We start from the raw sequence: 27,959 nt of genomic DNA on the forward strand, positions 1-27,959 counted from the left end.
AATGAGAACTTTGAGGAGTGGGAAACAGGCTTGAACACATCAAGATTGATAACGTTGATATGCTGGAAATTTTGGCAAACGTTAAGATTAATAAGTCCCCAGGGCCAGAACAGATTTATCCTAGGTTGCTCTGGGAAGTGAGAAAGGAGGTTGCTAAGCCACTAGTAAAGATCTTTGCTTCATTACTCGCCCCAGGAGTCGTACCGAAGGATTGGAGAGAGGCGAATGTTGTTCCCCTTTTCAAGAAGGGGAATAGAGAAATCCCTGGCAATTACTGACAAGTCAGTCTTACATCTGTGGTCAGCAAGGTTTTGGAAATAATTCAAGGAATAGGATTTATGACTATTTGGAAAAGCATAATGTGGTTAAAGGCAGTCAGCATGGCAAATCTTATTGAGCTCTTTGACGTGATGAGATAGGTTGATGAAGGTCGAGCAGTGGATGTGGTGTATATGGATTTCAGCAAGGTATTTGATAATGTTCCCCATGGTAAGCTCATTCATAAAGTCAGAAGGTATGGGATACAGGAAGATTTAGCTGTCTGGATTCAGAATTGGTTGGCTGACAGAAGGCAGAGAGTGTTATAGATGGAAAGTATTCTGCCTGGAGGCCAGTGGTGAGTGGTGTCCCATAGGGCTTTGTTCTTGGGCCTCTGCTCTTTGTAATTTTTATAAATGACCTGGATAAGGAGGTTGAGGGGTGGGTTAGTAGATTTGCCGATGACACAAAGGTTGGAGATGTCGTTGACAGTATCAAGGGCTAATGTAGGCTGCAGCATGATAGGATACACAGTGGGCTGAAAAATGGCAGATGAAAGTCAACATGGATAAATACGAAGTGATACAAACTTGAATGCTGATTATAATATTAAAGACAGGATTCTTGGCAGTGTGGAGGAACAGAGGGATCTTGGTGGTCAAGTACACCCAAGTGGATAGGGGGTTGTTAAGAAAGCATATGATGTTTTGGCTTTCATTAACAGGGGGATTGAGTTTAAGAGCCGTGAGGTTTTGCTGCTACTCTACAAGTCCTTGGTGAGACCACACTTGGAATATTGTGTCCAGTTCTGGTCACCTTATTATAAGAAAGAACCGGAGGCTTTGGAGAGGGTGCAAAGAAGATTTACCAGGATGCTGCCTGGACTGGAGGGTTTGTCTTACGAAGAGAGGTTGACTAAGCTCTCGCTGGAGAGAAGGAGGAAGAGAGATGACCTGATCGAGTTATACAAAGCAATGAGAGGCATGGATAGGGTCAATAACCAGAGACTTTGCCCCAGGGCAGGAATGACTGGCACAAGGGATCATAGTTTTAAGATATTAGGAGGAAGGTATAGAGGAGACGTCAGAGGTAGGTTCTTTATACAGAGAGTTGTGAATGCATGGAGTGCATTGCCAGCAGTGGTGGTGGAAGCAGAGTCATTAGGGACAATTAAGCGACTGCTGGCCATGCACATGGACTGGAGGGCCTGTTCTGTCCTGTACTTTTTTTTATGTTCTTTGTTCAATGAACTGCATTAATTTCGTATGATAAAAAAAATCCTCATCGAAGTGCAGGTGGGTTACAAAACTGGTTTGGGTCTAGGTGATCCTTGTTCAGAAAAGGGATAACTGGATGTGAAATGATAACTCTGCTTTCTCTCCAAAGATACTGTCAGGCCTGTTAAGGCTTTTCCAGCAATTTCTTTTCTGTTTCTGATTTCCAGCACCCGTAGTTCTTTGGCTTTTTTGGATTACAAAAATATACGCAGTATCCTGCACGGTATGCTATGAATGTCTTTTGATAACATTTAGTCAATCCTTTTGCAAGACAAAAATTCAGACTTATTTAGTTATAAAAACCTCACATTCCAAGCCTGTTTGTTCTCTTATAAATAACTGCATGCAGGTAGAGGTAATATAGCCCATTTTCAAACCTGGGACATGAACAAAAGCATATCAGCATCTTCTGAAATCATTATATTGTGATGAAAACCTGTTATCCAAAGTGAAGCAGATTTGCATCATTCATCTCAATAGTTAAATGTTTAGAATTGATTGAAGTGGAATATATCAGATAACCAGAGGGTAAACATAAAAATACCAATCATGCAACATGTTCCTTGTAGGACTGAGTGTAGACTTTAAAATAGGTGAATTGATTTGTTGTTCAGTTCACTCAAATTACAAGTGAAAATCAATATTTAATTGCCTTAGATTAAAAGAAACACAAAATCAAAAGAATTGGGTGTCAAACTGCACGAGTGGTACATTGGCAATCGTGCAGGATTTTGCATTGCTCTAAATTAGTCAAACCAAAGTCGTACCAATGTTGTCTTTCAAGTATACCATCTGAAATGATCCACTCATTATGCACAATACAAGGTTTCTGCATTGCTAATATATCGTATAAAACATCGCTCTTCACCTTGCACCTGTTCAAAGCTTATTATGTAGAACAGAAGTATGTCAAATGGTAAATATATTTCTTTCATACACTTTCTACTGATGAATATTAACATGTCTTAATTGAACCAATGTTTTCTTCTCCCGGTTCCACGTTATTAGCAAATATGCACAAAGGAGGATTACTGTACATATAAAAGAAAAATAGATAAAGATAAAATAGATATTCCATAAATAATTTAAACACTCACAGTCAAAAAACTGCTATAAATCTTTTAAAATAGCCTACTGACAATATCGAAAGAGTAAACGCAAGTCTACTTTTCACGTTTGGAATTATTTTACAAATGAAGTCAAACGATAGTAATATAATAGAAATAGGATATGGAAGTTTTCAGATATTTAATCAATTGCTAATGGATACACTTATGTAAATTAAGGCATATGTATTAAAATATTATAGACACAGATATAAAATGGAAAAGAAACAGTTATTTTGTGGATTGGTAATATGTAGGCTACAGTATGTCCCAAAGGTTTGAACTTCAGTCTTTGTTTCCCATTTTTGTGAATCATTTGTACATCTGCACACAAGAAATGATGTTAAGGATTGCATATACCAAAAATAACAGTGCAGTTCAATGCAGAGAATAGAAAGTTATACACTTTTTAGGAAAAAAGAAGAGCGTAAAGAAATAGATCTTAATTGCAACACACTAAACAGAGTGAAAGAAGAGTGAGTTTAGAATATAAAAACATAGTTCCTTAATAAAATAGGAAGGCAAGTAGAAAAGAGCATCAAAAATATAAATGAGAGTCTGGGTTTAGTACATATGGGTGATCATAACTTTGTCTGAAAGGCCAGAGTTTGAACATTGCATGTAATTTAGAAAAGCTCATGAAAAGGGAGAATAATAACTTCAAAAAAAGAATGACATTAACAACTACTTTCCTAATATTATTAAGAGTTCAAAAATAATTTTGACTTTTTAATGAAAATCAGGAAAGTTTATTGGTGCTGAAGGATGTTTAAAAATTCACAGCATTAATAATAAAATGGTTTCCAATAGTCAGCAATAAGTAAAAGAAAGGAACACAGACCGGAGATCGTTGCTGTAAGAAAAAAAGGGGATATTTCAAAAAATTGGGCTGCCCTCACTCAAAGGTTGTTAAAACTTGAAACACGCTACCACAAGTGGCAGGTAAGGCAGGCTATGATTCATGAGACTGGAATACAAAGAACACCTTTGCAATCCCAAGTTTTCTAATGCTGTAGACACAGAAATTTAATCAAAATGTTCCTATAAACTCTCCTAGGTGGGATGCTAATACATATCAAAGGCAGTAGGATTAGATTATAATTTTAACATTTAGCATTGATTTAAGTTAAAATTTAGAAAATATCTTAATTATAAGCCAGAGCAACTGTCATTTGCAAGAATACCTCTAATAATAATATAAAACAGATTGTAAAAACATGCTATTGTTACAATCTCACAGGTTGGGACATTTTAAATCAATTGTAATTGATAAACTAGGACAATAATCTAGAACACAGAAGTTGCAATGCTGATATTTTACCCATGGTTGGTTACTTTTTGTCTTGGAGCAGACAACAGTTTACTTCTATTCAGGTGGGGTTTCATATATCACGGGGAACTTAAAGAACAAAGGATACTAATTGCCATACAATAACTCAATATACCAAGTTATTCTGGAGACTGGAGATTTTTTCTTTGAAAATTCAGCAAAATGTTACGAGGCATTGGCACAATTACCACACTAGTACAATTGTGCAGAAACACTCCTAATTGAATATGGACTTACTGATACATAATGTCATGTGTTATCATATGTTTGCTGAAAAATACACCAATCAGCTAAAAGTTTTTTTCTACAATCCTATCTTCATCTTTGAACTTCAAAAGTAGTAATCAATAAGGCCACATCATTTGTGAAATTAAATACGCAAAATCAATTTGCATAGCTGCGCCTTTGGCTTCTGAACTAACATCGGCAGCTTTTGGGGATTTTTTTTGTCAAAGTCTACTAACTACTGTAAAGGCAGTAATCAACTGAGCTAATATTTATTGGTCAGGTGCATCCATGTCGTTTTACATGATGCAGCTCTAACTAAACCAATGTTTACCTCTTGATTTCCGCCTGCACTTATGTCTGGGTTTTCGAGAAGGAAAAAGCTGGTTGTGGACTAAATGCAAGAGATAAATCAGAGAAGAGTGATTATAAGTGTAAAAAATAGAAAGGAACAATGAATAGAAAGGACACATTTGTATGCACTTTTGAAGTATTGTATATGGAAAAGATACTGGTTATGGTTATATTCATGCAATATAGTTAACAAATTTGACAAAACAAGTATCTTTTTCCATATAGAATACTTCAGACCAAATGAAAGTTTGAAGCATTTAAAATTATCAAAACTGGTCTGCTACCAATTTTAAGTAAACAATATTAAACCACCAATGGTATAATCTTTAATGAACAAGTTTTTAACTGTGTTATTCCATACAGAAAAGACTGTTTCAAATTGTGTAATTTCATATAGTGAATGGATGGCAAGAGGAGGAATGAGCTGATTAGGGACCAAAGAGGGGATTTATGCATGGAGGCAAGGAGATATTAAGTACACATTTTGGGTGCATTTATATAGAGGTCTGAGTAATATGGGCTCTGGTGGGATGTGTGGCAGAATGAGGCACCAAGTGCAGCGAAGCTCATCTTAACATCAGGATGATCTCGCTCCATCTTTGATATGTTTCACAATAAGCATGGTGGCATTCTTGCTCGGCAATAGCAAGATATCCTTGGATGGTCATTACTGCTTGTTAAACACTTTATTAACACCAAAACTCAATTTAAAAAAAAATCTATTGTATCAACTTAACTCTCACCTCACATCTTGGGCCAGTCCTGAGAACATTCTTAAGACTGATCTGGGTATGGATTGCCTGTCTTCTGGTAACAAGTGGAAGAGATTGGGCCTGTACTCATGGGAATTTAGAAGAACGAGAGGCAACCTTATTGAAATGTACAAGATTTTTAGGGGACTTGATAGGTTAGATGTGGTAAAAGTGTTTCTCTTAGATGAGGGTCTCGGGCCAGAGGATATAATCTCAGAATAAAGAGCCGCATACTTAAGACAAAGATGTGGGGGAATTTCTTCTCTTAAGTGGTAGTCAATTTGCACAATTCTTTACCGTAGAGGTCTGAACATACTATGGGGAAATACAGATTTTTTGATCAGTAAAGGATTGAGGATAATTGGAAAAATGTAGGAAAGTGGAGGTGAACATGTTTAGATCAGCCATTATCTAGTTGAATGGCAAAGCAGATTCGATGGGCTAAATAGCGTGCTTCTGCTTCTTTGTCTTATGAATTCTGGGATATCTACTGGGTAGGTGAGTTGTTGTGGGTATGGCGCATGATAAGATGGGATGGAAATTGGATGAGAGGTGCCATATGGGCATGGTAGGTATATAATGAAGCAAGTTTGGGAAGGTAGGATGTGAGAATCCACGATGCCTCAATGATAAAGGCTCAGCAGAATGTGACTTGGCCAAAAGATTCAGCCCTTTTCATTTGTCTTTACTAAGAAAGAAGGTGCTGCCCAGGTCATGGTGAAAAAGAGGCAATTCAGACAAAGTGGAGGTATTGGATAGACTGTCTCACCTTAAAGTTGAGCTGGCACTAGGACCACATGAGTTGTATTTGAGGAGCATGAAAAGTAAAATTGCAGAGGGCACTGAATGTGATTTTCAAGCCTAGGGCTCAGAGTTGGCCCTTCCATTCTCCTTTTTGATGATGTACCATGTTGGCTAATTGCTCTTTTAACAAGCCATCTACTCTCCCATCTCCAGGCCCCTTTTCTCGACATGACATGCTGCTACCTTCTCAATGGAGTGTGAGGTGCAGGATGAAGGGCTTATGCCAGAAGCGTCAATTCTCCTGCTCCTCGAATGCTGCCTGACCTGCTGTGCTGTGCTTGACTCTGATCTCCAGCAGCTGTAGCCCTCACTTTCCCCTGCCCTCTCAATGGTGCCCTATGCTGAAAGTTCCTTGTATGTGAAACATATGGAACTTGGAGCAATATAATAGCATGGAAAGGGCATTGTTTAACCGACAGAAGAGAAAGTAGGAATAAATGTGCCATTCTCAGACCGCTACAAGTGTGCATCGAAAGGATCAGTGCTGCAGCCAAGGTTATTCACACTTGATATAAATAATTTGGATATGGTATGGGGAGCAAATATAATATTTCCAAACTTGCTGTTACACACAACTGGATAGGAACCTAAGTTGTGAGAAGGATGAAAAGGGGATTCAAATAGACTTGGACAAACTAAATCAATGGTTAAGGAAGATGATTGTAAATGTAAATATGAATTATCCACTTTGGTAGGAAAAACAGAACCACAAAACTTAAATATTGAGGCAGGGGAGTGTTGATGTCTAAACAGATCCAAGGTGTCCTTCCTTTTCAGTTACTAAAAGCTAGTACACTAATGTAGCAAATGGTATGCTGATCTTCATTGTCAGGGAACTGGAGTACAGGAGTAAAGCTGTCTTGCCAAGATCATATTGAGCCCTAGTGAATTTGCACCTCGAATACGGAGTACAGTTTTGGTCTCCATATCCAAAGATGGACACACTTAACATTGAGCATGTACATCAGAGGTTCACTGAATTACACCCTGGGATGGCAGAATAGTTTTATGAGGATAGATAGAGAAAACTAGACCTGTACTTTCTTAAGGTTTTGAAGAATGAAAAGTGATCACGTTGAAACTTCAGTTCTTACCTAGTAGATGTAGACAGGACGTTTCCCTGATGGTGGAAGTGACAGAAAAGAGGTAGCCCATATAAGACTGAGATAATGAGGAATTTTTTTTCACTCAAATAGTAAATCTTGCTGTTTTCTACCTCAGAGGGCTGTGGAAGCTCAATAATCGAGTAAAACGCCAAAAACTGAAAGACTTCCAAATACAAATGACATAGAGAGATATTGGGATAGCATGTGAAGGTTGCATTAACATGATGATCAGCCAAGACCAAAGTGAATGGTTCTATTAGGTTCTATCCCCAACTCTACTTTCTGACAAAATCTCTCATACTCTCTCCTCTATAACGTCTCATGCATGGCTGCTGAAGGGTCCTCAGTGGCCTGACCTCTTTCTTGATGGGGTGACGACTGAAATCTGTTGTAGTTTTGTTTGAATAAAATATCCATTGGTCAATGCAAAGAGTAAATTTTCTGTTAACAAAGCCAAAGTGAATATTACTGTTTGGATGTTGCACATGGCCAGGTTCGAAGAGACAGAGCTGACTGCATAACATTAATGATCAAATTGCGTGCGATTGTCTGACAAAGGGGTACTTATAAAAAGTGTATCACAATGACATCTGTGCTTTCGATGGGCATTATAAAGAGAGGGATACAGTACAAAAGCCAAAAGGTTTTGCTCAACATACATAAAATACTTCAACCCAAATATGATTATGGCTTCCAATTCTGAGATGTGAGTGGAGGATTAAGGGGCTGGGGAATTAGGGACGCAGAAACAGGTAACACACCAGGGCTTATGATCTCTTTCTGGACCTGAGCAGACCTGCACCAAAAATACCATATCCTGAACTGGAATGGAGAAGGGAAAGGAAGGAGGAATGGGGAGGAGAAGTCAGAGTATGTTTATATAGCTCTTGGCCAAGTGCAAGGTCATGGTAAATTATTTCAGTTATTTTCTTACATTCAAAGTGCAATTACCACTGCAATGTAGTGCAACTAAGAGAGTTCATTTATGAAAATGTTCCACGTTAGCTTTACAATAAATGACCAGATTATCTAAATTAGTGGTGTTAGAGTGAGAAATATTATGCTTGCAGTCAAATGAACTTACCTTCCCTTCTTTAAATAGTGCCATTGGTCTCAATGCACTCAGAGTAAGTCTTGTCCAAAAGACAGTACCTCATCACGGCACAAGTTGCTCCATGAAATGAATTCACTGAGTATTACAATTCTGCATTCCTACCAGTCACTCACTAAGTGGAGATGGTGGCATAGTGGTAGTGGTCTAAGCTAAAGAAGTGTGGCCATTGGTTCAAATTGCACTAAGGCAGCTGGTGGAATTTAAATTCAACTGACTAGTTTTCAATTCTAGATTTAGTCTCAGTAATGGTGACCATGAAACCGTAACTGATTATCACTAATTCCCAGATCTGGCTGACATGCGACTCCAGTTCCACAGTTATTCTCTTAACTGTGCTCTGAAATGGCTGCAGTGAACCACTCGATTCAAAGGGCAACTACAAGAGGGCAATAAATATTGGTCTTGTCAGCAATGCTCACATCCCACAAACTAAGTAAAATACCTTGGGAAAAAATGTGGCTTTTCCAACTACTTTGTGCAAACTGCTTGAAAAATGATTTATCATTGGGTGTTTATAACTCGGAAAAACAATATCAGGAATTAGCTTCACCTCTGTTGTAGAAAAAAGATGTTTTAGTGCTTTTATATCAGAAACAACTAAAAGTTAGCTGTAAATGAATGAACTCAATTTAGAAATAAGTTTCTGGCCATTATAATGATAATGCTTTAATCACTACAGTTTGAAACAACTGCACTCCTACCTGTAAGTTGGGGTACATATGGCACTGACAGCCTCTCCACACTGTAGCCACTGCCAGCCAGCGCATCTGCAATCTTGTTTTGCAAGAAAAGATAACTTTTGTCTTGTATCTCGAGGGTTTTGGGCAATCTATTGACAGAAAAAAAACAACATTGCATATATTGCATAATTGATAAAAGCTCCTGTAACAACATTTTGCAAAGTAGATTTACAGAGCACGTTCAAAAAGTGATAAAGTTTTTTAAAAAAAATCGTTCTTCAAAATTTGGTAAATACGAATATGATCTTTTATTCACTGAATTAAAGTTTAAATCTATACAACTGGGAGAAAGTGAGGTCTGCAGATGCTGGAGATCAGAGCTGAAAATGTGTTGCTGGAAAAGCCCTTAATGAAGGGCTTATGCCCGAAACGTCGAATTTCCTGTTCCTTGGATGCTGCCTGACCTGCTGCGCTTTTCCAGCAACACATTTTCAGATCTATACAACTGCCCAAGTATGCCACTGAAAAATTCATATTTTATAAACCATCAAAATCAGGGCATGAAAATAAAGTTTCTGTAGAAGATGAAAGTGCTCAAAGTGCTGTGTTACTGTATTGCTAATTTTGTCATGGCCACAGGGAATGAAGAGAAATCTCAGAAAATGTATTCTATAATTTTGTGCTTTATTTTAGAAACGGACAACCTGGTCAGACTCAAAAAAGCTGAAGTTGATGACATTATCATATTTCCAGAATCTTCCAAATGGCCTGCATCAGCATTCCAGCTATAGTCAAAAGATGGTATTGTTGGAAGCTGAGATCATGAAGGGATTGGACAGGATGGAAGACCCAGAGGGCATTTCCTCCTTTGGAGATGAAAACTAGAGAATATAGTTTATGAATAAGAGATCCCCCTTTAAGACAAAGTCATGGAGTCACAGAGATGTACAGCATGGAAACAGACCCTTTGAACCAACTTGTCTATGCTGACCAGAAATCCTAACCTAATCTAGACCCATTTGCCAGCACTTGGCCCATATCCCAGAAACCCATCCAAATGTCTTTTAAATGCTGCAATTGTACTCGCCTCCCCCACTTTTTCTGGCAGCTCATCCAATACAGATACCACCCTCTGTCTGAAAAAGTTGCCCCTTTTATATCTTTCCCCTCTCACCCTAAACCTATGCCCTCTAGTTCTGGACTCCCACACCCCATGGAAAAGACCATGTCTATTTATCCTATCCATGCCCCTCATGATTTTACAAAACTTTATAAGGTCATCCTTCGATGCTCCAGGGAAACAGTCCCAAGCCTGTTCAGCCTCTCCCTATAGCTCAAATCCTCCAGTGCTGGTGACATCCTTGTAAATTATTTCTGAACCCTTTCATGTTTCACAACATCCTTCTGAAAGGAAGGGGACCACAACTGCACATATTCCAAAAGTGGCCTAATCGATGTTCTGGACAGCTGCAACATGACCGCCTAACTCCTGTACTCAATACTCTGACCAATAAAGGAAAGGTCTTCTTCACTATCCTATCTACCTGCGACTCCACTTTCAAGGAGCTATGGGCACTCCAAAGTCTCTTTGTTCAGCAACACTCCCCAGGACCTTACCATTAACTGCGTAAGTCCTGCTCTGAATTGCTTTTCCAAAATGCAGCACTTCGCATTTAAATTTTCTTCACTGTAGGATAGTGGATGCTGTGTTTTTAATTTTATTCAAGGCTGATAGAGATAGATAGTTAAAGGACTATTAAGTAGAGTGTCACGGGATGCTGATAGGGAAGTGGAGACCACAGCCAGATTTTTAAAAATTAGTTCATGGATATTAGCTATCACTGGCTGAGCCAGCATTTATTGTGCATCCTGAGTGGCCCTTTAGAAGCTAATGATGTGCTGTCTTCTTAAATTGCTGCAGTCGATTTGCTGTCAGCACACGCACAAAGCTGTAAAGGAGGGAGCTCCAAGATTTTAACATAACAGCAGTGAGGGAACGTTGATACATTTTAAGATAAGATCAGCCCTGATCTTATAGAAATGGTGGTGCAGGTTTGAAGGGCTAAAATGGTTTGCCCCTGTTGCTACACATGACCAATCATTAATGTTCAGTGTTAATCCATCAGCTGAATGAATAACAGTAAAACAAAGCTATCAGAATCTTTAATGGTGAGGTTATTTTCCTTCAAAATCATGGTTACAAAAATAAATTCCAGAGAGTCTAAAGTAGTAAAGTTTGGGATAAAGTGATACAGGAAAAATAAATGTCACCAGCAACCTTTCATTCAAGTGAAATATATACACAAAATAATTAATGAACACAGTGAAATTGATCAGGCTGGATTCCAACATGGTAAACTGAAAAGTTGGAACCTCATTACTGCCAACAATGATGAACTATGATAATCAAAGATCATGTGCTGTTTGAGTGATGATATTCAAATCCTGGCACTGACATTAAATTAAATTTTAATTTTGCATGAAGCTCTACAGACAATTAACAATGATCAATGTTTTGCTTGCGAGTAAAATGTCCAAAAGCAAAAATCAGATCAATTATAATGGCAGTCTACATCTAGAATGCTAACTCAAAGGCATACAGTGAAGTCTAAAACATAGAAAACTGTTTTTTGCTACTAAACATCCAGGAATCAACATTTCATTATTAACTGCAATGACACTCCTTTCAAATTATAAGGTATTCATGGGAACTGCTTAGATTATATCTTCTCCTGAGAGACAGAAGGATATTGCAGGATATTTGATCTTGCTTTAGGAAAACAAAAAGTGTACATGAATCTTTGATGATTTGTACTTGTCTATAATGTCCTACATTCTTCTGACATCAACAGCAACTTGGATTAATATAGCTGCCCTCCTGACCCCTCTTCTGCTTATTTGTCATGCTGATTATCCAACAACCAGTAATGGACAAACAGAAATTTTATCCATCCAAGTACCAAGAAGATCAAAGCTATTGTCTTTCGGCTCAGGCACAAATGCATTCTCAAGCACTGATTCCATCCCTTTTCCAGGTCCTAATCTGAGGGCAAGCCAGTCCTTTTAAAACCACATCACTTATCTTAAATGACTATAATGCCTATGCGCACCAACCTGTTAAGGTTTAGAAAGATGATACAGTGATAATGCATATATCTACTAGCTCAGAGGTTCAAAGACTAATGCTCTGAAGATAATGGTTCAAATCCCACCATAGCACATGATGGAATTTGAATGTAATGAATAAATGTCTAATTGACAGCTCATCTTGGTAGTAGTTGGATGCTGCCTGAACTGCTGTGCTCTTCCAGCACCACTAATCCAAAACCATGAAACAATTGTCAATTATTTACTAGTTTCTTTAAGGCAGGAAACCTTCTGCCCTTACCTGATCTAGCCTATATGTGATGCCAGACCCACACTGATGTGATTGGCTCTTAACCACCTTCTGAAATGGCCTAGCAAGCCAGTCAGTGCAAGGGCAATTAGGGATAGGCAACAAATGCTGACTTTGATAGCAATAGTCATATCCCATGAAAGAATTTTAAAAAGCCAGAGAATTGATGTGACATGGCACACAAGCCGAACACAGAACTAGTTGGATTTCAGATGGTCTTTTTTGCTTTACACCAGGTCAAGTTATCTTCCGCAAAATGCTGGGCCTCGTTACAAGTGCAAACTTTCTGCAAATTCTTCAGGAAATCTTGTGTAACAAAATGTATAATTGGATTATATATCTCAGTCACTATGCTCTCTTAGAACATTTTTTTACAACTCTCCCATGACAGGATACTCTTTCTGGTAGACAGAAGCAACAGAATGGGCGGCACGGTGGCTCAGTGGTTAGCACTGCTGCCTCACATAGCCAGACACCTGGGTTCAATTCTCATCTCAGGCAACAGTGTGTGTGGAGTTTGCACATTCTCCCGCTGTCTGCGTGGGTTTCCTCCAGGTGCTCTGGTTTCCTCCCACAATCCAAAAATGTGCAGGTTAGGTGAACTGGCCGTGCTAAACAGCCCCTAGTGTTAGGTGGAGGGGTAAATGTAGGGAATGTGACTGGGTGAGTTGCGTTTCGGCAGGTTGGTGTGGACTTGCTGGGCCGAAGGGCCTGTTTCCACAAAAAAATTTTAAAAATGCTGGATTGCAATGCAACTTTGTGGTATTGCGAAAGACAAGCTGATCATGCTACCAAGCTCAGTATTTCTCTATGTTCATAATTATTTACTAATACATTTGGTAATTAGGTCAATTAAACAAAACATGCATACATATATAGAATGAATCTAAATATAGCTATTTCAATTAATTTCTGAATTTCAGGATTATTTCTATTCTTGAAGTACATAAAGAATTTGATACTATATTGTATCAAGGCCTGCTGACAAGCACAATTACTTGTTTTTATCATAACACTGCACGGTTAATTCCTGAATGTTAAACACAGTTCTACCATTATCGATTTTACATTTAAATTGAATAAAATCAAGATATGGCGAGATCAATTCACAAGGCTCCAGAAATCACAAATTCCTTTGATCAAAATAAACAAAAGACTAATTGACAAAGTAACACATTTACCCGTACTTTTCTCTGCAGATATATTCAGGCAAAAGATATGATGCCTCTTTGCTTCTCACTTCAATCACCTTGAAAAAGCAAAGGAGCTGTGTTTTATTAAAGTGGGAAAGTTTTGAACATCACCCAAAAACATTAAAACTAAATGCATAATATCATCAAATGAAACTTGAATCCAAGTAAGATGAGTTTTCTTTGTGAATATGCAAATAATTCCCAAGTTATGAAGATAATGTCCTAGCTCTATGGATTAGGTTTATCAGTTTAGAATTACATATTTTACTTAATGCTGCAATGAGGTTTTGTATGCTGAGAACTATAAAGTTTAACAGAGAAATCAAGAACTGAAAATCATGAAATAAAACAAAGTGATGAAGACTGCCCAGTTATCTGGATCAACAGTCACAAGTTGCTCATTTACAGTTTCCTATGAAATAGATATTTTACAGTCTCCTGTTGTGTATCCCAACATATAGAGTCTGCTCAAGTAAATGGGTTAACACTGGGTACTGCAGAAATTGCATTCAGGTTAAGGATACCCAAGGTTCAGTTCATGGGTTTAAATTTCCATAAGCTACAGCAAATTACCACCCGAGCTCTGCAGGAATTTGGCAGCCACTGCTGCTCCTTTCTCATCAAGAATATGATTTTGCAGGCACATTGACAATTTTTCCCTCATCAGCATATATTATACAGCAAGTCCTCTTTAACTACAACATGCTCACACAGCAGCATTACCTACATTTTATAAAAAAGTAATGTTTGTAAAGGAAGATAAAACCTGATATAAATTGGCAAGTGACATCTCTCCCAACATTATTTTGAAGTACTTGTTCTGTGGGAACAGCAATTATCCGATATCTTATTGAAATGACTGCTTTAAGTCTAGATTGCAATAGACAATAGACAACAGGTGCAGGAATAGGCCATTCTGCCTTCGAGCCTGCATCACCATTCAATATGATCATGGCTGGTCATCCTTAATCAGTATCCTGTTCCTGCCTTATCTCCATAACCCTTGATTCCACTAGAACTATTAGAATTAAGCTACCAACCTTATTAACATGTTGACAGAAAGCTGGCACTGCAATCATCTGACTCAGAAAGTTCAAGTATGCAGCCACCAGAGCCAATATGGCACAACGATTGTACACAGGTAAGTTATCTTCATTAGTAACAGCTAAGTCCTAGAGTGAAACATAAAGATGTCACTAGAAGTAAAGTAATTACTAAATCTTTTCAGAATGATGTTCTAAAAGTTTTGACCTTTAGCAAATCAGAAAGACACAGCAAGTTAATATTTTACTACTGATGTATGGTAATGCCCTGCTGAATTTTAATGTGAAATACATGCCTTACAATGGCAAGCATATATGAATTATGAAGGTCCTTATGAATAAATTTAACTTAATGATATATAGCTGTTGGTGGAATGGTTCCTGTTGTGCATATTAGCAAACAATGAAAAAGATGGTTAGAAACAGTTACCATCAAGAGGAAGTTATGAACTTATCTTCAAACACATTAATAAAGCACTCTTCAAAAGTCACCGCAAACAGTTCAGCTGAAACACATGCTTTCAAGTAATATTGAAGACCAATGAAATTGCCTATTCAAAATTCAAAGTAACTGTATCTTTATGTCTGTAGTTTGCTGCAGGTTGCATTGATTTACCAAAACCAGCCAAACCAACGCAAAACATTGAGGAATGCCATGTGTGAATTATAACCAATGCAAATTAATGTGTTGCAACTTTTGTTCTAGTTTGAAGCAATATCAGGCTGGAAACTACATCCACTGCCCAAATCAAATCAATCACTCTTAGAAATTCCTGCCAATTGCACCCATTTGCAGGTTTTCACAAGTATTTTTATAATTAAACATTTAAGCTATAAATGCATTTGAAGTTAGAAATGCAAATTTACTTGAAATTTGAAAATTGGATGGATTTGCCTAATTTTTAAAAAGACTCCCTTTTAGTTACTTACAATCAGCTTATCCACAGATGCTGACATTGTTGAAAAATATTCATCTTTTGTGATAAATCGATTTTTTGCAATGATAAAATTGCACTAGATTATTACTCAGACAGGTAGAAGAAATTTATTTAATTGCAAATTTTAGAAAAAACTGCTGCATGGGACAGTTCAGGGAGATTTTATGTTCGACAATGTGCAACTGGGTTTGAATGGAAATGGAGAAAAAGCTTGGGCCTTGCAAAGTTTATTCTGAATGCAATTTGCAATGGGATCGCCAGTTGTGTCTTTGGAGGCTAATCTTGGCCTGGATTGCTAGTATAACAGCCAGTTGACTCAATATTCAATGTTCTGTAATAGAAGCCTATAATTTAGAATTTAAAATGTGAGTACAGCTCTTTTTAAAAGTTAATTCATAGCTGACAATTAGATTTAGAATGCAATTGTAAGGTTTACAAGATTATGCAGCATAGACATTGCCTCGTTTCAACGTACAGTTTAGATATGCCTAATAAGCTAGGTTGTGTAAACTGCAACATATTAAAAATTACTAAAGTGCCTATTTCAGAACACTAAAACAAGACACTTTTCCAGTTTACAGTACCTGTATACCAAGAGCAAGCCGAATCAAGTCTATGATGACCTCGTCATTGGCCAGTTCAATGGTGATGAGCAAAAGAGCAACAAAAAGAGATTCAAAGTTTTTCTGTTCATTATCATCTTCTTTACAACCCATATAAATGTGCCTGTATAACTGCTGTCCTTGCTGAAAACAAATACAGTAAGAATAAAGTTCAAGGTCTTTTTAATCAGGAAAAAATGAACAGCACTTTAATGAGCAAATGTGCTTGACAATAATTAACAGTCATCTAAGAACACACACTCCTGAATTTCTGATCATTCAAAAGTTTATGCTGAAAAGTATGCTAAGATTAAACTTCAACTGCTTAAACAATTTCCTGCACCAACAATTAACTGAATAGAGGGTTTACTATGGTATACCTCTGCGCTGTTTAGATTTGAGCACTGGGATCTGAGAATACTGAGGGGGAAGATCAAACAGGGTGATAAAACTTATTTGCACTTTTTACAGCCTGTACTGTTCATTATTTTGGACAGTTGCCTTCTAATTATTTCTAAAAAGAGATTCTATTTTTGTTAGCAATCTGAATTAATTTTTTTTCTCATTATGCTGAGCAACCTAGCAATTATGCTTGACCTTTTACACAATTAAAGCCACAAGCAAATTATCTTCTTTGAGTTTTGTTTAAATCACTGCCAGTAATAAAAGAGTAGCCTGCAGATGAGAAAAAAATGAATCAGAGGAAATTAAGTTTTTACCACAGAATTAAATGCAAAGCATGTTTTATTACCAAAGACCAGAAGACAAAAGATTTGTAAATTTTTTTTAAAAATCTAGACTCGAATGATAACCATAAAACTTATTTCAATTGGTGGAAAAATTAATCTTATTCACTAATCACTTTAGGGAAAGAAATCTGCCATCTTTACCCATTCTGACCTTCATGTGATTCTCGTATTATACAAAGTGACTGATGCTTAATTGTTCTCATTAACAGTTGAGAAAAGCCACCTCAGTTCAAGAGCAATTCCAGATGGGCAACAAAATCTGACCTTGCCAGTGACACCCACATTGATAGGAAAAAGGTTTCCCTGAATTGCAGTTTTCAAAATAAAATGTATCTAGTGCTGTTAAAACAGAGTTTTTCAACACTTGGAACTCAATGTCAACTTCTTAACAGGAAAAATGCTAAGCGTGACAGATGATGAACAACTCTAACCATTAGTACTAAATTCCTACCAATTGCTGCACATTGTTAATCATAAACTAACCTTTATTAACCACTCAAGATTCAGCTTTGCAATTATGCAAACGTCTAACAAATATTCAGTTGATCATAAGATGATTCGTGATGATGAAGTCTATCCTAGTATGTTCACTCAAAAGCAGTCCCTAAAAATACCCTCACTTCTGAATGTTGTTTAAAAAAAGTAGGGTTTTTCTTTTTATTATACGACCTCAATATTTAAAGCATAGTCAATACAAGAAGGAAGATTGATTTTCCACAGACAAGATTTTTTGCATGGCAGGATTTCCAGTCTTGTCACTTTAAGAGGTGGAAAGGAATGCATCCTTGTCGATCACTGCACCTTCACAAATCCTCAAAGCTCCAAGGGAAATGAAGATCCTGCCTCAGGAGCTGACAACCAGTCCCAGAACTGCCACTGGAACAGGGCCAGGCTATCAGATGATCCCAAAGTCATGGACACCACGAAAGGGCAAGACTGCCTCATGGTGAGGAGGAAACGTGGATAGAACACAGTGGAAGCCATTCAGGGGCCACAGCTGGACTGAGGCACCATGGGAATTGTATGGACTTGTAAAATTCAACATGTAAACCCATCAACATAAAACATACATTCTAATCCAAGTCAATATTTTTAAAGTCGATTAGGTAGTGTTAGAGGTATATGTAACCAAATCAGAATTTCCACTGGCTCCAGCAACAAGAAAGCTCTGGCAAAACAGTGTTAGAGTGGTAATGAATAATTTAAATTTCAACAATGCTACAACTGAATTTCTAGAGACCAAAGGTAGAATTCCATGTGATAGGAATACACCTTCGTCCATGTCAGAATTTTATTTCTCTGGAAACAAAGGTTTAGCTTGTGGGCCATTAACTTCAATCTTAGATGATTGAGAACCTGGTAATATCTCACCACGATATAGATAGCCAATCCATCTGTGCAATTTGTGACTCTCATCTAATTACAACTATGTGCTTTTGAATTTTAGTGCAGTCAGGAAGCAGGGATAGATTTCCCCTTTGCCAGCCAATCAGACAAAAGCTGTATTTACTACTAGTATTGCACATTACATTTTTAAGTATTACAAAGCAAGAGTTTAATTGCGTATCCAAAAATAATTTTTCAAACATCAACCAAAGGGGAGCTTGCCATAACTGACTCCTGGCAAAATTGTTGTTTGACCCCCTCACTAATAAATATAACCAATTAGGTGTCTGTCACTGAGTTCCATAGAACTACATATAGCAATTTGGTCTCTGAAAGGAAAATCAATTTTGCTCACTGCAGATCCGCAATCCATAAACAATTACCATTTGATGACGAGATAGATAATAGGTCCAGCTAGCTTGAACTTTGTGCTAGAGCTCTGAAAAATTATCACACCATTTCTGAAATTCAAATCTATGAAAGCAACAGAATTATTCAAAGGCCAACCAAGGGACTAGATAGCTCTGCCCAAGATGTTATAGCAAAAAGAAAAAAAAACTGAGAAGTGACCTGCTGAGAGATCTTTAATATTATGAAGAGCATTGACAAGGTAGGTGCAGTGAAGATGTTTCCTTTTGTGGGCTCGTAATTAAAAGAGGTACTTATTAATAAATACCACAATTAATTCAGGATATATTGCTTTCCTTAGTGATTAGAATGTAGAACTTGCTATTACAGAGCAATTGAGAGAAGGACATATACAAGGTAAGCACATGTGCGAGATTGGAACAGGTGGGACTATTGGGTGGGATAACATAAGATGTGACAAGGTTCGTGTAGAGAATAAACACCAGCACAATATCTGTTGGTCAAATGGTCTATGTTGTAAAATTCAAACTAATGTAGTAATTCATTGATTTCTATCCAACGATCAGCAAGTCAGAACTCTCAAATGTTTGTCTAACTATACTCAGTTAAGAAACTATTGCTAACAGGAGAAAAGAGCAGAAAAAAAATACTTGCATAAAAAGGAATACATTTCAAGAACATTTAAATTAATTTGAGTACAAACCTGAGAAACTGTAATATGAATCTAGTCTGAAACAAATTGAAAACCATAAGAACCCATCAATTTATTAAATTGAAAAACTAATGAAAACACTAACCATTCCTTCAACATTTCAAATTAGCTGTTCACTTAAACATAATGAGGTTGCTTAATTGCATCTTTAATTACCTTTTTCATAAAACTAATGTCTTGCTTTGAGCTCTTGTCTCTTTTTATCTTCAATGCTGAAACATCGGGGATGACTCTTGAAAGAAAATAATGGTAACATTACTACACATCACTGCAAATAAAAGCAAGACCAGAAACAACATGCTAAACTTTAAAAATGTTTTTGAAATAATTTTATAGTATTGGACATAACTAGTGACACAAGTAATGCCAACAGGTACATGCTTTATATAAAATTAAACAAATTTAATTTGTCACTAAACCATTCCTGTATACCATAACATTATAAACAAACAAAAGTGGAGTTAAGGGATCAAATGTAGGCAGATGTGATAGAAGAAAGATAAGAGATGAAAATAGTAATATGGGAATTAACGGTAAGAGAAACCTCGGATTACACCAACGCCCAAGACCACATATAACAAGGACAACAAAAAAGACAAAAGTAAAGGCTCTGCATCTGAATACATGTAGTATTCATAACAAGGAAACAATACTTGTATTGTCAGTAAACAAACTGATAGCACATATTGGAGTAAATAAACCATGACAAAATCATGGCAAAAGCTGTGTCAGGACACATAATGAAGCTAGGTAAAGACTGAAGGCAGCACTATTAATAAAATATGGCATTTGTGCAATAATTAGAGATGACCTTGCCTCGGGATATCAGGATATGGAATTGGTTTCAGTAGACATAAGGAACATGATGGAAAAGTCCCTTCTGGGAGTAGCCCACAGCCCCTCTAATGGTAAACTTAATATCACCGAAATACATAATTGTTATGATGCAGAAGGAGGCTATTTCAGCCCACTGTGCCTGCACCAATTCTTCAAACAAACATCATTACTTCGGGCCAATCTCTTGCCTTACCCCTGTAGTCTTGCACACTCTTTCTATCCATATAATCATCTAATGTCCTCTTGAATGCCTTAACTGAAACCACCCCTATCACATTTCCAGGCACTACATTCCAAACCCTACTTACTGAATGGATAGGTTTTTTCTGACATTACCCAATGCTTCTTTTGCATATTCCTTTGAATCTACACCCTCTCTTTATTGTTCCTTTTGATGTGGGTCCAAATTACAAGAGGAAACACTGGGTGCCAGGACCAAGTGAAGTCCCACAAGTTATTACCGTTCAGAGACTCGACCCGAAACTGTTAAGCACCTGGATGAGAAAGGAAAAACTGCCGTTCTTTTATCACCTACACCCTCAGCTGGTCTCAATAAAGTTAACTTATCAAAGATATCCTCCCTTGAGCATGTTTCTCCCAGATCAAAGGAATTTAGATTTTAAAAGGAGCTGATTTAAGTAGGCCTCCACAGAATAACAAAAAAGTGGGCTTTTCATTATTAAGAACATAAATAAATAAATCACTAACACACATACACACTGATTAGTTATGAGAAGTGAGTTCCAAGGAAGGATAAAATGGTGCACAGATCAGTCTCTATGGGTCGTCTGAGTTGATTTTGGTTTTTGATTCCAGTTTGGCTGAAATCCTTTGATGGTGGCTGGATGGCAGCATTTAGACAAAGAGTCTTCCTTTTGTCCTGATTCTTTCATTGGCATGCTAGTTTTGTAGCACTCATAATAAGAAAGTTCTTTACCTAGAACTGAGGGGTGATTAATGGGTGGTTCTTTAAATGTGACCTTAACAACATACTTATGCTCAAACCCAGGCAAACACACATACCGCTGCCTCTTCTCTCTTCATATTCACTAATAGATAACTCCCGGGAGATTAGCTGATACTGCATTTTCTCCCCTTTAAGACCATCCCTTTGAAGCTTCCTTGATGTCTCCTCAGGTATGACATTAGAGGGTTTCTCCCCTAACAGCCACTGAACTCATATTGACAGTCATTTGTTTAGCTGGAGCAGCCCTCTTCTTAAAAAAGAAACGCATGATGGAATTAAGAGTTCAATTGCCCAAAACTGATCTGAGGTAACGATCCATGATCATGACAATTGTAATGAAGACTTTGCAATAATCAAGGGTGATTTTAATCTGCATGTAAACTGGAAAATAGACACTAACAGCCTGACAGAAAAGTTCATCAAATGCTTTTGAAGTAGATGCTAAGAGCAGTACGTTTTGGAAACAACCAGACAGAAGGTTATAATAAATTTGGTAAAACTAATCAGGTGTATAGAGCAGTGGCAAACTGAATTCAAATCAGAAAAGTTGAAGTAATGCACCTGGAGAGAGTTAACAACACAAGAGATCACACTGTGAACAGTTGGACCTTGGACAGTATTGGAAATCAGAGGAACTTTGGTGTGTATATCCACATATGGTCACAGAATCTCTACTGTTGGAAAGAGGCCATTCATTTCACTGAATCTGCACCAAACCTCCAAACAACACCACATCCAGACACAGTTCCCCTAACATATCCCCATAACTCCACAATTACTATGGCTAACCCACCTAGCACATCCCTGGACACTAGATGATTTTTCAACATGTTTATCCACCTAACCGTTAGACAGATTTCTGAAGTTAGCAGTGTAAGTAGAAGAGCCGATAAGACACCATATAGGATACTTGGCTTGATTAGCTGAAGCATAAAATACCAGAGCAATGGGGTTATGACAGAACTGCATAAAACTCTGGCTAGGTCACAACTGGTGTACTGCACATAGTTCTGTCACATAAAAGAAGGATGTGATTGCACCAGAGGATGCAGAGGAGATTCGCCAAGATGTTGCCTGGGATAGAGGATCTGATCCATGAGGAAAAAACTGGACTTGTTTTCTTTGGAGCAGTGAAGGTACAGAAGAGATGTGAGGGGGAATAGAAGAACAAGACAGAAAGGCATTGTTTCCCTGCTCATAAGGCGTCAATAACCAGAGGACAAAGATTTAAAATAAAAGGTAGAAAGCCAAGAGGGAAGTTAGGGGGATATTTTTACACCCAGATGATCTGAAGAAGTCTGGAACTATGCCTGAGAGGATGGTTGTATTAGAAACACACTCAGCATTTAAGCAGAATTTAGACATTTACTGGCATTGCCATAAGTTCCAGGGTTTGGAGAAAGTGAGGACTGCAGATGCTGGAGATCAAAATCAAGAAGTGCGGCACTGGAAAAAGAACAGCATGTCAGGCAGCATCTGAGCAGCAGGAGAATTAATAACCTCAGAGTAAAGACACCCAAGGTAGAACTGACCACAATATCATTACTTTCTACATCCCTTTTGAAAGAGACAACCGGAGTGTTTCAAAGCTAAATGTAGATTAACATATGGGATGTGAACTGGCACATTAAGCGAGGGGATAAATCAATAGAGGCACAGTGGTGAAGGGACTATTTCGGAATATTTCTATCCTTACTATAAAGAAACATGTTAAGCTGATTCGGAATTGTAAGCTGTAAAACATGCTCTTTTATCTCTTCCCTCTCCACTGCCCCAGGCTTTAAGCATACCTTTTAGGTGAAGCAGTGGCTTACTTGCACTTCTTTACACCTAGTTTAGTGTGTTCATTGCTCACAGTGCGATCTCCTTTCCAATGGTGAGACGAAATGCAGATGTGGTGACCACTTTGTGGAACACCTTCAAGTGTCTTGTTAGAACTGGTTTGGTGTCAGCAGAGGCATGTATTTTCAACTATATACATCTACCCTTAACAACTAGTGATACTTAATTTCTCCTTCACTTCCAAAAGCACCTCCCTTTGTTTTTTGCTCTGCTCCACTTGCTCCTCCTCCCCCCACTTTGTTAACAGCGTGAAAACCACCTTCAATTCTAGAAAAGAGTCATTGGACTCATAACCTTAACCCATTTTCTCTCTCCACAGATGCTGCCAGACTTGCTGCATTTCTGTTTACATTCTAAAGGGAGGACTCACCATCCTAAAAAGTTAGGGAAAGTGTCAAACTCAAGGAAAAAGCATAACTGCACAAAGATGAAGCCATGTGATTGGCAAGAATATAAAAAACACAAAGAATACCAAAAGTACCAAATAATCAAGAGTAAGCAATCAGAACATGACAGAAGGCAAATTAGCAATGTGGAATCAGAGAGCAAGAGTTTCCAGAAGTATTCAAAAAGGAAAAGAAAACAAACAAATTGCTGGAGAAACTCACCAGGTTCGGCAGCACCTGTGGGGAGAAAGTAGAGTTAATGTTGACTCCAGTGATCCTTCTTTGGAACGTTAACTCAGCTTTCTTCTCCACAGATGCTGAAAAAACCCAGCAGGTTTGGCAAAAACTTTTTTTTAAAAAACAGTTTTTTAGATTAGATTAGATTAGATTACTTACAGTGTGGAAACAGGCCCTTCGGCCCAATAAGTCCACACCGACCCGCTGAAGCGTAACCCACCCATACCCCTACATTTACCCCCTACCTAAGACTACGGACAATTTAGCATGGCCAATTCACCTGGCCCGCACATCTTTGGAATGTGGGAGGAAACCGGAGCACCCGGAGGAAACCCACGCAGACACGGGGAGAACGTGCAAACTCCACACAGTCAGTCGCCTGAGGCGGGAATTGAGTTTTCTGTATCTGCAGTTCTTTGTTTTAGAAAAAAGACCAAAAAATGGTGAAGTGGATTCTAGACTTGTAGAGGGAGAATGGGGAGTTAAAATTAGATAATTAGGTCATGGTGGATGAAATGAACAAATACTTTGCTTCTTTTCTTCACTTCAGAGGGAACAAAAACATCCCACTAATAGCTGTAAATCAGGTGGAAAGGAGAGAGGAACTTAGTGAAATTGCAATGATGAGGGAAGCAGTACTACATAAATCAATAAAGCTGCAGGCTAACGAGTCTCTGGATTTCATACATTGATCTTCATTTCCCAAAATGCCCTCAATTCAGGTTTCAATTCCATCAGAATGGCAAGTAGCAAATAAAACTCCAGAATTGTATTTTTAGATACATTCTATTTTGCTCAAAAAGTGCACAATCTGCAGGCAGTCAATCCATGTAATATTTCATAAATTCCTACTTTGGAAATAGAACCAGTCTGACTCAAGATTGGGACACAGGCAGACTCTTACCTCAAACCTTTAATGCATTGTCTGAGCTGAGATATCACTTTTTTTTAATAAAACCTCAAGTTATCTCAAGAATGTCACTTAAAAGAAGTTTTGGGATCACATATTAAAGAACTGAAACTTGCAACCAATTCTAAAAGTTGCAAGACTTAACAGCAATCTAGGTTTGTTCAATATATCATTTCAGTTGCATGACACTGTAATCTTTTGCTATAAATTCTGTGTCTTATGATCCTGGTCCACAGCTACTGGATAAAGGAACAGCGCTCAGAAAGCTAGTGCTTCCAAATAAACCTGTTGAACTATAACCTGGGTGTTATAACTGACAGGTTAATGTTCAAGGATATAAATGCTATAGGAAGGATAGAAAGGGGCGGGAGTGGGGGCAAGACAGGCGAGGGAGTGGCATTTTTGATAAGTGATAACATTGCTACTGTTCTTAGGGAGGATATTTGAGTGGAACTGAGAAAGAAGAAAGGGATGATCACTTTATTGGGATTGAATTATAGACCCCTAATACTCAGCAGGAAATTGAGAAACAAATTTGTAAGGAGATTTCAGTTATCTGTAAGAGTAAAAGGGTGGTTATGGTAGGGGATTTTAACTTTCCAAACATATAACCTGGTGTTGTGTAATTTTTAACTTTGTTCACTACTTAAAGAGGAAGAGAGATGTAAAACAGGAAACTATAGGGCAGTTAGTTTGACATCTGTTGTGGCATAGGTGTTGAAATCAATTTAGGGGATTATAAATTTTTCTAAGTGCATAATTAAGGTAACCAGAAAGAATCAGAATGGTGTCAAAGAAAAAACCATATGTGACTATTGGATTGGAACACCGAATACAACTCACAATGAGCACGAGCAAATGCGAATTTTTTTTTAAAAAACTGCAGCCATTCTTTGCAGAGTGTTCTCAGTTCACAGCAGTATCTTCTTTAAGTTCACAGTCAAAAGTAAAGAAAATAAAAGCTATGATCTTTACAGGATGTATAAATGGGCCTTTTCTGATTGGTAGGATGTGATGACCAGAATCCTGCAAGACTTTGCATTGAGGCCTTAATTTCCTACAATATGTCAATGACTTAGATGAGGGGAACAAAAGCCTCATGGTTAAGTTCACAGATGAGATCAAGAGAAGTAGAAAAGTACATTGTGAAGAAGAAAAAAAGTGAATCCAGACCGATACAAATAGGTGAAGTCTGGGTGGGACCCAGGGAAATAGGGAGGAAAGAAATCAATCTGATACTGGTACGCTTGGGAAAAGGAGTGAGACAACAGTCAGGGCAGGCAGAGACAAAGCAGAGAACAAGATAGGACTGATAAATTAAACTGCATTTACTTCAATGCAAGAGGCTGAACAGGGAAGACAGATGGTTTGGAACATGGGACTGGGATATCATAGCAATGACAGAAAGGTGGCTCAGGGATGAACAGAGCAATGTTCCATATACAAATGTTATAGGAAGGATAGAAAGGGGGGCAAAAGAGGAGGGGGAATGGCGCTTTTGAGAAGGGATAGCATTGCTGCTGAACTTAAGGAGGATATTCCTAGGAATACATCCAGGGAAGATATTTGGGGGGCTATGAGAAATACGAAAGGGATGATCACCCTATTGGGATTGTATTATAGACTCCCTAATAGTCAGTGGGAAACTGAGAAACAAATTTATAAGGAAATTACAGTTATCTGTAAGAATAATAGTGTGGTTTTGGTAGGGGGTTTTAACTTTCCAAACAGAGACTGGGATTGCCATAGTGTTAAGGGTTTAGATGGAGAGGAATTTGTTACGTGACTACAAGAAAACTTTCTGCTTCAGTATGTGGATGTACCTACTAGTGAAGGTGCAATGCTTGACCTACTCCTGGGAAATAAGGCAGGGCAGGTGACTGAGGTGTCAATGGAGGAGCACTCTGAGTTCAGTGATCATAATTCTATTAGTTTTTAAATAGCGATGGAAAAGGATAGACCAGATCTAAAAGTTGAAGTCTTAAATTCGAGGAAGGCTAATTTTGACGGTATTAGACAAGAACTTTCAAAAGCTGATGGGGGCAGATGTTTGCAGGTAAACGGACGGCTGGAAAATGGGAAGCCTTCAAAAATGAGATAACGAGAATCCAGAGAAAGTATATTCCTGTCAGGGTTAAATAAAAGGCTGGTAGGTATAGGGAATGCTGATGTCTAGAGAAATGAAACTTTTGGTTAAGAAAAAGGAGGAAGCAGGTGTCAAGTATAGACAGGATAGATTGAATTAATCCTTAGAAGAGTACAAAAGGCAGTAGGAGTATACTTAAGAGGGAAATCAGGAGGGCAAAAAGGGGACATGAGATAGCTTTGGCAAGTAGTGTTAAGGAGAATCCAATGGGATTTTATAAATATGTTAGGGACAAAAGGGTAACCAGGGAAAGAATAGGCCTCTCAAAGATCAGCAAGGCACTCTTTGTGTGGAGCCGCAAGACATGGGGCAAATAATAAACAAGTATTTTGCATCATGTTTACTGTGGTGAAAGACATGGAAAATATAGAATATGGGGAAATAGATGGTGACATCTTGACAAATATCCATATTACATAGGCGAGGCTGCTGGATGCCTGGAAACATAAAAGTGGATAAAATCCTAGGATCTGATCAGGTGTACCCTAGAACTCTGTGGGAAGCCAGGGAAGTGATTGCTGGGCTCTTTGCCGAGATACTTGTACCATCGATAGTCACAGGTGAGGTGCCGGAAGACAGGAGGTCAGCTAATGTGGTGCTACTTTAAGAAAGGTGGTAAGGAAAAGCCAGGGAACTATAGACCAATAAGCCTGGCATCAGCGGTGGGCAAGTTGTTGGATGGGAATCCTGAGAGACAGGATTCACACGTATTTGGAAAGGCAAGGACTGTTTAGGGATAGTCAGCATGGCTTTGCAAATGGGAAATCATGTCTCACAAACTTGATTGAGTTTTTTGAAAAAGTAACAGAGAGGATTGAGGAGGGTAGAGCAGTAGAAGTAATCTATATGGACTTCAGTAAAGCACTCGACAAGGTTCCTCATGGGAGACTGGTTAGCAAGGTTAGATCTCATTGAATACAGGAGAACTAGCCAAGTGGATACAAAACAGGCTTGAAAGTAGAAAGAGAGTGATGGTGGAAGGTTGCTTTTCAGACTGGAGGCCTGTGACCAGTGGTGTGCCACAAGGATTGGGTATTGGGTCCACTACTTTTAACCATTTATATAAATGATGTGGATGTGAGCATAAAGGGTATAGTTAGTAAGTTTGCAGATGACACCAAAATTGGAGGTGTAGTGGACAGAGAAGAAGGTTACCTCAGAGTACAACTGGATCTTGATCAGATAGGCCAATGGGCTGAAGAGTGGGAGATGGAGTGAGGTGCAGCATTTTCAAAGCAA

At 38.1% G+C, this 27,959-nt stretch overlaps 1 protein-coding gene across 4 annotated transcripts in view; it reads right to left on the bottom strand.

Annotated features, from left to right (window-relative positions):
- LOC132814652 (protein EFR3 homolog A-like) overlaps positions 1-27,959 on the bottom strand; it is a 159,759-nt gene that overhangs the window by 20,513 nt on the left and 111,287 nt on the right. For 3 of the 4 annotated variants that reach the window (XM_060823556.1, XM_060823554.1, XM_060823553.1), the window contains 5 exons: positions 19,552-19,627; positions 16,162-16,323; positions 14,637-14,768; positions 13,585-13,652; positions 9,028-9,155 (listed from right to left, as the gene is read on the bottom strand). In XM_060823556.1, the coding sequence (XP_060679539.1) occupies positions 9,028-9,155; positions 13,585-13,652; positions 14,637-14,768; positions 16,162-16,323; positions 19,552-19,627 (566 nt within the window). The remainder of the gene's footprint in view (positions 1-9,027; positions 9,156-13,584; positions 13,653-14,636; positions 14,769-16,161; positions 16,324-19,551; positions 19,628-27,959) is intronic. The other variant, XM_060823555.1, reaches the window with a different exon arrangement.

This window comes from Hemiscyllium ocellatum, chromosome 4 (assembly GCF_020745735.1).
Source record: "Hemiscyllium ocellatum isolate sHemOce1 chromosome 4, sHemOce1.pat.X.cur, whole genome shotgun sequence".
In the NCBI taxonomy this organism is placed as follows: Eukaryota; Metazoa; Chordata; class Chondrichthyes; order Orectolobiformes; family Hemiscylliidae; genus Hemiscyllium; species Hemiscyllium ocellatum.